We start from the raw sequence: 13,609 nt of genomic DNA, 5'->3' as shown, positions 1-13,609 counted from the left end.
AGGGGATAAGTGACTATGATGACCTCGGTGTGAAGTATAAAAATTCTGCAATCGCACGGGAACAAGGGCTCAAAAAAGGATTAACGATGCAACTGAAAGTTAAATTGATTACTTATAAAATATGTGCACTCCAGGTCGAAAGCCTAGTGACGTCCACCAGTCATTATTATAAAGCGATTGTTTGATTTCCTTTTCAAAATTATTATTATTATTATTATTATTATTATTATTATTATTATTATTATTATTATTATTATTATTATTATTATTATTATTATTATTTTTATTATTATTATTATTCTAAATTTGAGAGCAGTCGGCCTTACTAAATCCCTTGGGGGGGAATCAGGATTTATCCAAATAATTGCCGAATGCATACCAGAATTAAAGATTTACGTTTAATCCAGCGCTCGCAAGACCAGTTCTCTCTCAATTGCAATATATATATATATCTATATATATATATATATATATATATATATATATATATATATATATATATACATATATATATATATATATATATTATATATATATAATATATATATATATATATATATATATATATATATATATATATATATATATATACCCTCATATGTATACATACATACTACTTAAGTATGCATGTCGTATACCTGAGTTTACGCGCGTGTATATGCTCAAATATACCTGCCGTCATACATGCTTGTTACTGATCGGTCAATACTACCCTTTGCTTACCGAGTATGTTTTATACAGGTGAACGATAATAATTAAATAAGAATTCTTCAGAACTCGTCTCTGAACTGCGAGCATTTTAGAAAATGCTGTTGCAAACGCTTTACCGTCTTCATCTTATTTGCTCGCTTGTTTTTCGTCGGACTTTTCCTTTCTCTTATCTTATTTTTCTATTTTTCTGTGTTTCTAGCACAATTTCTTTTTTTCTGCTGTCTCTTAGTCCCTAGTTTTCTTTTCCCCTCCCGTTCGTTTCCCCGTCCAGTGAATCTTTTCGAAAGAAAAAAGGAAATTGAAGGGGATAAGAGACGAACATTTATTTTCTGCTTGTACGTATTTATGGACATCGTATATTCTGAGATATCATATGAAATGCTGACGTATAAAAACTGTGTTTTTACCTGTTAGTCGAGGGAGATAGGTGTGTATGCATTTATGTATGTATGTTTGTATGTATATATTCCTTCATCTATATAAATATCAATGTTCAATGCTTCTAAATTTATCACCTGTCAATTGAGGGTAAAATAGTTGTGTCCGAAATATAACGCTATATCTTATCTGTATATATGTGCGCGTCTATGTGTGTATATGTATATTGTATATATATATATATATATATATATATATATATATATATATATATATATATATATATATATATATATATATATATATATATATATATATATATATATATATATATATATATATATATATATATATATATATATATATATATATATATATATATATATATATATATATATATATATATATATATATATATATATATATATATATATATATATATATATATATATATATATATATATATATATATATATATATATATATATATATATATATATATATATATATATATATATATATATATATATATACTATATATATATATATATATATATATATATATATATATATATATATATATATATATATATATATATATATACCCTTACTTAGGCACTACATTTTCTTCCGTGGCATCATCTTAATATATATAGTTATATATATATATATATATATATATATATATATATATATATATATTATATATATATATATATATATATATATAGATATATATATATATATATATATATATATATATATATATTATATATATATATATACATATATATATATATATATATATATATATATATATATATATATATATGATATATCTATATATATATGTATATATATATATATATATATATATATATATATATATATATATATATGTACATATATATATATATAGTATATATATATATATATATATATATATATATATATATAAATATATATATATATATCTATATATATATATATATATATAATATATATATATACATGTATATATATATATATATTATATATATATATATATATATATATATATATATATATATATATATATATCATAAAATGAATGAACGTATCGTGGCATAAAATCAAGCCAATATGGAAGAGTGAATAACTTGTTCGATTCAATCAAGCAGAAAGAGGCTTTCAAATCAAGCTCGAATGCTTAATATGTAGGAAATCGCCCAGGTTCCATTTAAAGTCAACAGCGGACTCGTCATTCGTTCTGTCGACGGTAAACAGCGATTACAACCGTCCGGCTTCCGGTAAATTACAGTTAAAAAGGGTTTTGTCAATTTAAAATTTACGCTCTCTCACAGTTATGCCCAAATAATAACAATTCTGAGTTTTTTTTTTTTTATTTATTGTTAATTTATTGTGACCCACTGCCGGTCCCATTAACCTACTTAGTATTGATGCAAGCTCCCGTTAATTATCACACAGGGCTTATTTTGGCTTAACGTTGGTCTGACATTCACTGAAGGTCACCCATCCAGTGAGTCACCATAAACCGAGTTACCATAATTCCATCTCCTTGCTCGATCTTTTATTTCACTCCTTGAATAATTATTGCAAGATTACATTTCTGACGCTAGATGCGTAAGGGTGTTTATGCTGGAAATTCTAACATGATAAAGTAAACACTTCTCTCATCCCTGACCAGGTCAGTTTCATAAAAAAGATGTCCCTTTTCGCGAAGTTGTGTGTGTTGGGGTGGGGAAAGGATTGGATAATATTAATTTGATTATAACTTAGCTTGAAACAGCATCGATAAAAAGCCATCGTATAATTAACGGATTTATTAGACACTCAAAACTACTACTTGGAAACTTCATTAAAAACATCTAGTTATTTTCAGAAGTTATTCAGCTTTATGAGTCGTGGAAAAAAGGTATTTTTATCATGATTTACTTTGATACAAACGTTCATGTTATTCAATTAGATATGATATCCATGTAAGTCTTACATGTAGAAACAGAACATGATACAAGGAGAATAAATAATGGAAAAATTAGCCTGCTCTGTGAGGAGAAATCTTAAAATAATTTTTTGGGATGAATTAATGGCGGTAAAAGGAGTGTTAAGAACTATAGTCCATTCACATAAAGTAGATTCTTGTGCCTACGAGACGTTTGTTTGGCGGCCTCTGATTGGCTGGTATCGGAGGCAGACTGCTCGCTCTGTGGGTCATCGTTTGTAGCTTAGAAAACTAGCATTATGTTACATTTCTTCATTTATCTCACGTTTTACAAAAGAAAGGAAAGTTTTGGTCATTCCAAAGGATTCGGTATTAAATGTACAATTAATTAATTTTTCCCTGAAATCAATAAGTTAAAATACAAAGGAATTACAACGAGTAGAAGTGATGCATGAGATCAAGATAAAATAAAATCTTGTGTTTTTAAACAACCAAATCACCCTGAATGCACTGGTGCTTTCAAATTTTAGATGCGTGTAATATGCAAAGAGAAAATGAAGAATATGTCTTATTATGTTGCATCCGTACTGCCTCGGTTTGACAGTAGTGCCGAGAGACGCAAGATATCTTAGCTACAGCCGTTGGCGCGTTGGCAGTTGCCAATTGGCGATATGAGAAGTCTGCAGTTTCGAGAATATGTATTTTACCGAATTATTATGTCATTACATTTTCTGTAAATAAATGCATAGATTTCCCATTATGACTTTCGAACATTTTTACTCAAATATATATGTTCGTATTTTTGGACATATCTGGGTGTTGGCATCAATTTAGTCTAGGTGAGAAATGTGCATGCTTTATGAGGCTCACTGATAAATAACAGAACTTGTTTCTCTGACCAATAACATCAAAAAGCTTATGTTTTCATATTGTCCCCTCAAAAATTAAAACAAAGTACACCTGTTTATTTCTTACCATAAAATTTGTTGACGATGTAACGAATATAATATTATGCCTTTTTAGAATTGCTTGAGTTACTCTTACACCAGAATTTGTAAGATATTAATTTCTTTTTGTTCATATCGATAGCCTAATGACATACCAATGTAAGCCTATGTGTATGACTTTCTTTTGTGTTTATGACATAATATATCTGCATGAATTTCCTTTCTTTTTGTTTAAAAAGATAGAGATATGACAGTCTTCTGATTATTGGTCAGCGAAACAAGTTCTGTTATTTATCAATGAGCCTCATAAAGCATGCACATTTCTCACCTAGACTAAATTGAAGCCAACACCCAGATGCATCCATCTGATTATTTACTTCTTTTTATCAGATATGTCCAGAAATACGGACATATATGCTATTTGAGTAAAAATGTTCGAAAGTCATAATGGGAAATCTACGCATTTATTTACAGAAAATGTACTGACATAATAATTCGGTAAATACATATTCTCGAAACTGCAAAATACTCATATCGCCAATTGGCAACTGCCAACGCGCCAACGGCTCTAGCCAAGAGGGCCAGAACCCACGATATCTTGCGTCTCTCGGCACCACTGTCAAACCGAGGCAAGTACGGATGCAACATAATTAGACATATTCTTCATTTTCTCTTTACATATTAAACGCATCTAAAATCTGAAAGCACCAGCGTATTTCAGGGTGATTTTATTGTTTAAAAACACAAGATTTTATTTCATCTTGATCTCATGAATTATGCAAAATCCGACGATAAATAAAAAAAGGTATAAAGAATGAAATGTTCCTCTCTTCACTTCTACTCGTTGTAATTCCTTTGTATTTTAACTCATTGATTTCAGGAAAAGATTAATTAATTGTACATTTAATACCGAATCCTTTAGTATGACCAAAACTTTCCTATCTTTTGTAAAACGTGAGATAAATGAAGAAATGTAAACATAATGCTAGTTTTCTAAGCTACAAACAAAAGTATGACCCACTGAAGCGAGCAGTCTGCCTCCCGGTACCAGCCAATCACAGGCCGCCAAACAAACATCTCGTAGGCACAAGAATCTACCTTATGTGAATGGACTATAGTGACTATTATTTCGTTCTTTATTTTCATCTGGTATAGGCCTTCAGATTCAATTATAGTATTAATAATAATACTAAAGAGGAAGAAGTAGAAGGAAAAGGTGACCATTATTTCGTTCTTTATTCTCAGTTGGTACCGGCCTTCAGTATCAATAATACTATTAATAGTAACACTAAAAAAGAAGAAAAAGAAGAAGGTGAAAAAGGTGAAAGAAATTACGATCACTTTCAGCTTTCATACCCATAGGGGGATCAGACAAGAACATCAGATGTCCATTAAAAAAAAAAGTAACACAAAATGAGAAAGAAATTAAGATCCCCTTCAACTTTCAAACCCACAGGGGAATCAGACGAGAATATCAGATCTCCATAAAAAAAAAATAGTAAAACTCAATAACAAGAACAAGCATAGGAGGCTCCCAGAAGGGACCATAACAGCCACTCTCCTACCTTGGCCAAGGTGGATGATGAGGGTAGAGATTGATGGAGTAGGAGTCGCCCGACAAGCGGAAATCCACAAGTTCTCTATGTGAGGGATTTGCAGGGCGTCGCACATCGACTGCACATGCGCAGAAGTCTGGTCGGACTGGGGTCCCAAGATGGCTGCTACTCCGGATCTCACGAGCGAACAGACTGAGTGAGACAGTTGGATGTGGTTGTAGTGATACATTCTTTTATTTCTACACGCATTAAACTATATCCATAAAAAGGCAAGTAGTTACAGAGAAATTATACATGTATATATATGTATATATCCAAACAGCGGTGGCCACAGCCGGATATACCTCAATGAATAGGAGGACATAAAGACTTGCTGAAAGGGGTCGAATTTTGATCCGACGTTTCGTAATGTCTCCATTACATTTTCGAGGTCTGTACAAGATAGATGACATAAATTACAATAAAGCTAAGAATTTTAACATTTAAATTTCTAATCATTGTGCAACTTTCTTTTTCCAATTTTGAATTCTTAGGTTTTATTGTAATTTACGTTATCTATTTTTTGTACGGCCATCGAGAAAATGTAATGAAGACATTACGAAACGTCGGGAAAATAAATTGACCCCTTTTAGCAAGTTTTTATTGTCCTCCTCCTCATTGATATATATATATATATATATATATATATATATATATATATATATATATATATATATATATATATATATGAAGGAGAAATGAATGGATAAAGTTTGCTTACTTTTTCTAGCCCCGCGGAAGGAGTCACCGAACGGGACGTTGTCGACCAGAGCAGCCAAACGAACGTGGCCCAACACGGTGCGGTCGCTGTTGACGGAATTGACTGCGTACTTGAACGCTGCCTCCTGTCCGTCGTCTGCCATGTCGAACAGGCCACCTGTGAACGACATCCTGAATTTGATAAGAAGAAAATAGGGGTCTTTACAAAGACCTATTTCCTCTGGGAAGTGTAAAAAAATAAAGAAATAAAAAGTTAAATTGATCAAGCTCCGTGTAACCAATAACATTTCCCCTTTTAACTGAAACTTTTATAAAAAGATTTGGACGTTGGACGGGCAGCCTGCAATCTTGAAGCCATTGTCTGCATGTACTTTTATGACTCAGGCCTAAAGTGAGTTTGGTTCGACAGTTGATGACATTTTCAGGTTTTGGAATAATAGCTGTGAAGATGTTGAGATCTATTTGTCGCAAAATGAATTCACTTCAAGCATTACCTTCACAACTGCATTGGAAAATGAGGTAAACTAGCCTTCCTAGATATTAATGGGGAATCATTCAAGTACCGTTTCGACGTCTAAAGATGACCAAGATTCTCTATTTCCTGCATTCATTCCTTTAGCCATCATGACATTTCAATAAAACTGAGGTATCAGTGTAATATTTTTTTCAGAGCTCCACATAATGTAGTGAACTGGGTATTTTATATTTATGGCTTAATGTATGTGAACGTATGAAAAACCCCCGACGTTTATAAGACAAATTCATATATAGCCACGCGTTACAAAATTACCGATCAGCTATCATGGTAAGATGGGTTGATATCGAGTAGAATACCAATATTCATATTTGAATATAGGAATTCTACTCAACAACGTAGCTGAGTCAGAAAAATGAATTATCAGGAAAATTTACAAGACCCTGTATTAGATTAATTCGTAGGAAACTGCCATTATTTTCAACAAAACGTTTACCAAAGAAGGTCTGCTTCCTGCAAATAATAATAATAAAATAATAATAATAATAATATAATAATAATAATAATAAAGAAAACTATCAGAACAGATAGGGTGATACGTGCAAATAGACCAGACGTGACGTTGATTGACAAAATCAAGAAGAAAGTATCACTCATTGATGTCGCAATACCATGGGACACCAGTGTTGAAAGAGAGAGAGAAAAATTGGATAAGTATCAAGATCTGGAAATAGAAATAAGAAGGATATGGGATATGCCAGTCGAAATTGTACCCATTACCATAGGGACACTAGGAGGCACGATCCCAAGATCTCTGAAAAGGAATCTGGAAAAACTAGAGGCTGGAGTAGCTCCAGGACTCATGCAGAAGAGTGTGATCCTAGAAACGGTGCACATAGTAAGAAAAGTGATGGACTCCTAAGGAGGCAGGATGCATCCCAGGACCCCCGACACAATAAATACCACCCAGTCGAATTAGAGGACTGTGAGAGAACACCCCCCCCCCCCACCCCACCCCAACACACACACACATACACACAAAAGAACAGAAAAAAAAACAATAAATAAATAAATAAAAATTTCTGCCGGTTTTTTTTTATTACCGTCCTAAGTTTCTTCGGTGACGAAAAGGCGATAAAATAACGTCCCACAATCAGGCAGTTCTAGCTGTCGTTCGTTGTCAAGTGCTGTTGTTTCGTTGTCATCCTCAAGAACAGTTTGTTTCAGTGCTATAGAGTCCTTGGCTTGGTAGGACAGGTTTCCCCTGATATGAACTCCACTTTCTCGTTTATTTGCGTTTGGGATTTTGGCCGATGATGTTGTACGGGGCGAGCTTTGGTCTTATTGTGAATAGACATTGCAAGTTAAGTTTCTTTGGACGTGAAGGCTTGCTTCGTCGAGGTCTGTTGTTCTGGTGAGTGTTAACTACTGGCTGTTTTGAGTATTGCATTTCTCAATTGTTGAGTGTTCAGATTGTGGTACCTGTGCTATGAAGTTTGTCGTATAAAGTTTTCCGTTTACGGTTTTATTATCTTTTGAATATTTTGTTTCTTTGTTGTAAATTCCTCCAATAACTGTTCAAGGTATGTTAGGTATTGCTGTAGTATTGCCCTTCAAAATGGTATTTAATTGTTAGTTTCGAACACTTTATTGCTAAGATGAACTAGATCGTTTAGAGTGGTATTTCTATGCACTTTGGTTTTATACCTCTTTGGTTTTATATACTAAATGTTATACAGTTCAACGGATGTTTTCATTTTAACTACACTGCAATGGTGAGTATCTTTCGGTGCAATAGAGTTTAAAGTTTTAAGTTTTTTTTTTTTATATGAGTATTAGTGAGGCTGAACTCAACTATATTCTCCCTAATTAGGGGCATATTAAGTGATTTAGACCTGACTCATTGTCGGCTTCAGTATCAAAGTAATTAACTCTTTATCAGTATTTATAAAGCCTAGCTTGCTGTTCATTGTCCAAATAGTATTTTAAAACTTTAAAAATCCGATGGGCCATGCTGATTGTAACCAATAGTCAGTCTATTGTTCTTTTCACTTGCTAGAAATTTTTTAAATGTATTACTTTTGTTTCTGGTCAGGTTGCGCAGTTGAACAATCGCGTCTCAAAGAGTTGTGGAATTGTCTTAGATGTACTAATATCTTATGACTTAATAGGATTAATGGGTGAGTAAGGATTTATTGCATTTTTAGTTGACAGTGGCTCGAGTTAAGCTGTAATTTCGTGAAACTTACATTTGATTATAAGTTAAATTTTTAATTCGGAAGTAAAAAAGTAGTTTTTATATTTTAAGATTTAAATTAGTTAAATATTTTTGCATAAATTTTTCTGAATCAAAACTCTTGTAAGTTTTAATTTGCAGTTCAGCCTTTATTTGACTAAATCTGGTTTATTTTTTCTATATTAAAAACTTTTTAAAGAAATTTAAAAGTAAAGTCTAGTGAATTTTTAATTCATTAAATATTCAGAATATTTTCCCAGCTTTGAAAATTTCAGATATATAGAATTTGTTTCGGCTTAGAACTTAAATTTTTAAGTTTTTAAGTAATGAGTTTTTATTTTTAATTATCAGCAGTATTAATTTTTTAGCTTTTAGTTTGTAGAGTAAATCTAGTAGTTTTTTTTAATTACTTGTTTAACCTTATTTGAATATTTAAGCTTTTTGACTTTTGGTTTGATCTTATAATTTTTTTGGCAATTTTGTTCTTCAGGCTTGTGAAGTTTAATAGTGACAATTTAGGAATTTTGTGAAGTTTTGGAACAGTAAGAATTTTTAAAGCTTTGGTGTTTCAGCTTTAATAGTCTAGTAACTGAATTTGTGCTTTAAAAAACTAAAGTTTGGGGTTTTAAAAAACTAAAGTTTGGGGTTTTGAAAAACTAAAATTTGGGGTTTTGAAAAACTAAAGTTTGGTGTTTTGAAAAAACTAAAGTTTGGTGTTTTGAAAAAACTAAAGTTTGTGTTTTGAAAAAACTAAAGTTTGGGTTTTTGAAAAAACTAAAGTTTGGGTTTTGAAAAAAACTAAAGTTTGGGTTTTGAAAAAACTAAAGTTTGTGTTTTGAAAAAAAGTAAAGTTTGTGTTTTGAAAAAAAGTAAAGTTTGTGTTTTGAAAAAAAGTAAAATTTAGGGTTTGAAAAAAAATAGTTTAAAAAGAACATTCGGAGTTTTAAAGCAAATTTTGTTTTAAGTAAATTATTCTTTGCCCACTTCATAAGTCCACCTTTGCCGGGATGGCGGTGCCACTTGTCAGGCAAAGGTGGCTTGCTAGTTGTGCATGGTGACTTTTGTCACCATGAACAGCAGGAAGTTCACACCAAGTAACAAATCATATTTTAACTTAGGTTACAATTGCAAGGTTGATAAAAAGGTAATAAATGCTAGTTTCTTTTAAGGATGCTGTGATTGTATTAGGGTAAAAAAAAAAAAAACTAATAGTTAGACGTTTGACATCACAGGTTAATAGCAAATGACATTACAGTATTTGTACAGTATTTGTGCCCTTTATTTGATCGTGAGAAGAAAGTTTAAATATATTAGTGCAGATGAGTATTAGGTAGGGTAACAATCTAACGTAGTTTTATGACTTGGAATTTAATTCCCATTAGTAAATATGAACTAAGTTGGTAATAGGTGGATCTTAAAGATTTTAACATTTCTCATTCAGAGTTCTCTAATTTTCACTATTTCTAACCCCTTGGGGTTGCGCAGTTCCAATCCCCACAAGACTGGATACTAAGGGACGAAAATTGGCAGAGAAATGTTTGCGTTGCAAGGTACCGTTCATAGTTTTAAGTAAGAAGGAATATAGATGCGGTTGTTCCATTATAAGATTGGTGCTCGGTGCGCTATTAAATGTTAAGGATGGCACCTTTGTCCGTTATGTTTATGGGAATTTGAAGGCACTTTGAAGGAACAACAATTGTAATATATATGGGATTGTCAGTGGGTATGTTAATGGCAGTACAAAGTAATAGTAATACATGGGATTGTTAATAGGAAAGTTCTCATAATTATATATATTAACCCATAATCTTAATAACTCATGGGTCTAACTAATCAGGAGATTTTCTCTTTAATAAGAGTAGTTTTATCATGGAATTTTTTTTACCGTATTCTACAACCAATCTTGGTGTAACTGCAGCAGATCGTACCGATGACACTAACACTAGTGGAAGCAACACCTTGCGTTAAGGAAGGGTTATTTTCATGGAGTGATGATTAGAAGAGGATGAGCCTCACATACGTGAATGCAAAGGTTGCGAAAGTAAGACTGAGAATATCTGTGAGGATTCGAAGAGCTCTGATATCGGTTACCCACGGCAACCAGAGGTTGACATACGCTGTGCGGCACCTGCTTGTCAATTGTTTTAATATTCTGAAAATGTAGTAGTGTTTACGTGTATGAAGCCCTCCGTAATATGTGTATTTGTAAACCTGGTACAGTTCTTTAAAACAACATGTCCATGTATTGAATGGGTTAACAGAAGTAAGATGGGGAAATGTGTATGAGAAATGAAGTAACAATGGTTTTTTTTTTTTTTTATCGAAGTGGAACCTTTGTACATTTCTTTAACCAAGAATGTCATGCACTGAGTGGTTAATAGAAGATTGGGAAATTTATATGATAAATGACGCAACTGTTTTTTTTATTGAAGGAGATTTACTTTAATCTCCTCGAATTTCGGATTTTGCTTGCTATACTTTATGCAGACTTGGATTCAACTTCTTATCCTACATATGATTGTATTTTGACCATACTGAAAGTAATAAAAATATCACATTAAAAGTAATAATATAAAAAAAACGTTACTTACAATCTGGAGATCGCATTGGGCTGAGAGCACTTTCTAATAAGTGACTAGAGCGATAATAGTTGGAAGTAAAAATTCCCTTGACATAATATAACAGTCAAGAAAATATTTTAAGGACCATTCTTGGTTGGATTAAATCTCATTTCTGTGTTAAAAGTTACAAGTTGGTCAAACACGTCAAGATGGCAGCAAATTTTCAATATAGACATTTTTCTTGAAAGCGGTAATTATCGATTATGCTTTTTAAGTTTCGAATTTACTGAGACTGTCGATGGTTTCTCCAACAATGGTATCGGGTAAGTGAGGCGAGAGAACTGGAGGATTTCTGCATATAGTACTGCCTTGTTTAACAATAGCTGGTGGCCTATTCTCTGGATCCAAAGTTTTTGAAAGTAAAAACACACAAGATTTTAGTTGGGATGGCGGGTTGTGCCTCTTGTCCTTAGTTTTGGCGATCTCTTGATAATACTTCGTTTAGGTTTGCGAGTTAAGATTTCGCTTCAGAATGTGAGTATGACTGTTACATGTCATAACAATGCTATAAATGTCAGGATGTTGATCTTGGCGCAAAAAATTTTAGAAATGACCATCATTGCCCTAAATGTGGTGAACTTCACAAATGATTGTACTAGCACCACCTTATTGTAATTAAAACTCCATAGTGACACTCTACATAAAACACATGACGGTAATGAGCGCATAGTATATAAAAGAACCTATGTCAAAGTTAGAAAATGATACAGATCATGGCTTTGACTATAATATCTTTAGTGATCATAATCTAGTTATAAGTATGCTAACGGAAACTTGGCTAAGTAATGTGCAAGTGATTATTCTGAAATAAAACGAGATGACACCAGGGTCCCACAACTCTGCTCAGTTTCAAATATTATGATGACATCTTGATTTTCGACCTCTCTCTCTCTCTCTCTCTCTCTCTCTCTCTCTCTCTCTGTTTGTCCTAAGGGTATGCAAGTGCTATTTTTACTGTTAAGTGATTAAGCTGGTTTAATTTATAAACCTAATTAGCGCTAATGGTTCCCAATTTATATTTGTAATTACTTGTCAATTGGAGCAAGGCATCGGGAGTGGAATTAACAAATGATTGCCCCAGATGCAGGATATGACATATCAGGAGGGATCATTTATTTTTCCTAATCCAGGCATTGTCCCGCTGAACACAAGCCTGCGTTGACCTCCAGGGCTTCCTTAACCTCCCCCTCTCCCCCTACTTCAACACTTCCCCGCCCCCATCCCCCCGAGAGAGAGAGAGAGAAAAAAAGATATCGTGAGGCGGCGACTTTTCTCTAAATCGGAATTGACGTCGTCAGCACAATCTTGAAACGATTTAAGAAATCGTCCTATTTATCGAATCTTCCTGTTCCATCTCCCCGACCTTTTCTGTTTGGTTTCGTATCCACGTTCCTTTTTTATCATTAGTATATATATTCATCTCTATGCTATTTCATTCATAAATCATATCTCCTAAGTTTTCAAAATACATTCCTTTATGGTTTCGTATCCACGTTCCTTTATTACTATTCATCTCTCTGCTATTTCATTCATAAAAAAAAAATCATATCTCACAAGGTTTTCAAAATACATTTCTGATTGGTTTCGTATACACAGTCCTTTTTCATTATTATATTGATTCATATCTATGATATTTCATCCCAAAGTATCATATCTATTAAGCTTTTTTCTTATTACATTTCTGTTTGGTTTCGTATCCACGTTCCTTTTTTATCATTACTATTAATCTCTATGCTATTACATTCATAAATTATTATATCTAATACATTTTTTTATGCCATTCAAGTATAGTAGAGACAGCCGTTCAAATGAAAGGACATTTCCTTTTCCAAATGTGGCCATTTCTTTTTATAGGGTGGTAATTCTTTTAACAATATACGAGTATAAGGGTGATTGTTGTTATGGAAAGCGCCTTCTCTCCCGTGGAGTAATTACCTCGCGGAAGGGGCATTTATGGCTGGTTTCACAAGATTGGTCATACCTC

General features: G+C 32.4%; 1 protein-coding gene across 1 annotated transcript in view; it reads right to left on the bottom strand.

Moving 5' to 3' along the window:
- Window positions 1–5,219: 5,219 nt before the first annotated feature.
- LOC135206869 (glutamate receptor ionotropic, kainate 2-like) overlaps window positions 5,220–13,609 on the bottom strand; it is a 44,139-nt gene continuing 35,749 nt past the window's right edge. Inside the window, exons 2-4 of the mRNA XM_064238354.1 lie at window positions 6,295–6,450; window positions 5,544–5,726; window positions 5,220–5,266 (exon numbers count right to left, since the gene is read on the bottom strand). Coding sequence (XP_064094424.1) covers window positions 5,220–5,266; window positions 5,544–5,726; window positions 6,295–6,450 — 386 coding nt within the window. The remainder of the gene's footprint in view (window positions 5,267–5,543; window positions 5,727–6,294; window positions 6,451–13,609) is intronic.

Source organism: Macrobrachium nipponense, chromosome 31 (assembly GCF_015104395.2).
Source record: "Macrobrachium nipponense isolate FS-2020 chromosome 31, ASM1510439v2, whole genome shotgun sequence".
In the NCBI taxonomy this organism is placed as follows: domain Eukaryota; kingdom Metazoa; phylum Arthropoda; class Malacostraca; order Decapoda; family Palaemonidae; genus Macrobrachium; species Macrobrachium nipponense.
The sequence above is the reverse complement of the archived record's forward strand: the minus strand, read 5'-3'. Positions and strand labels throughout refer to the sequence as shown.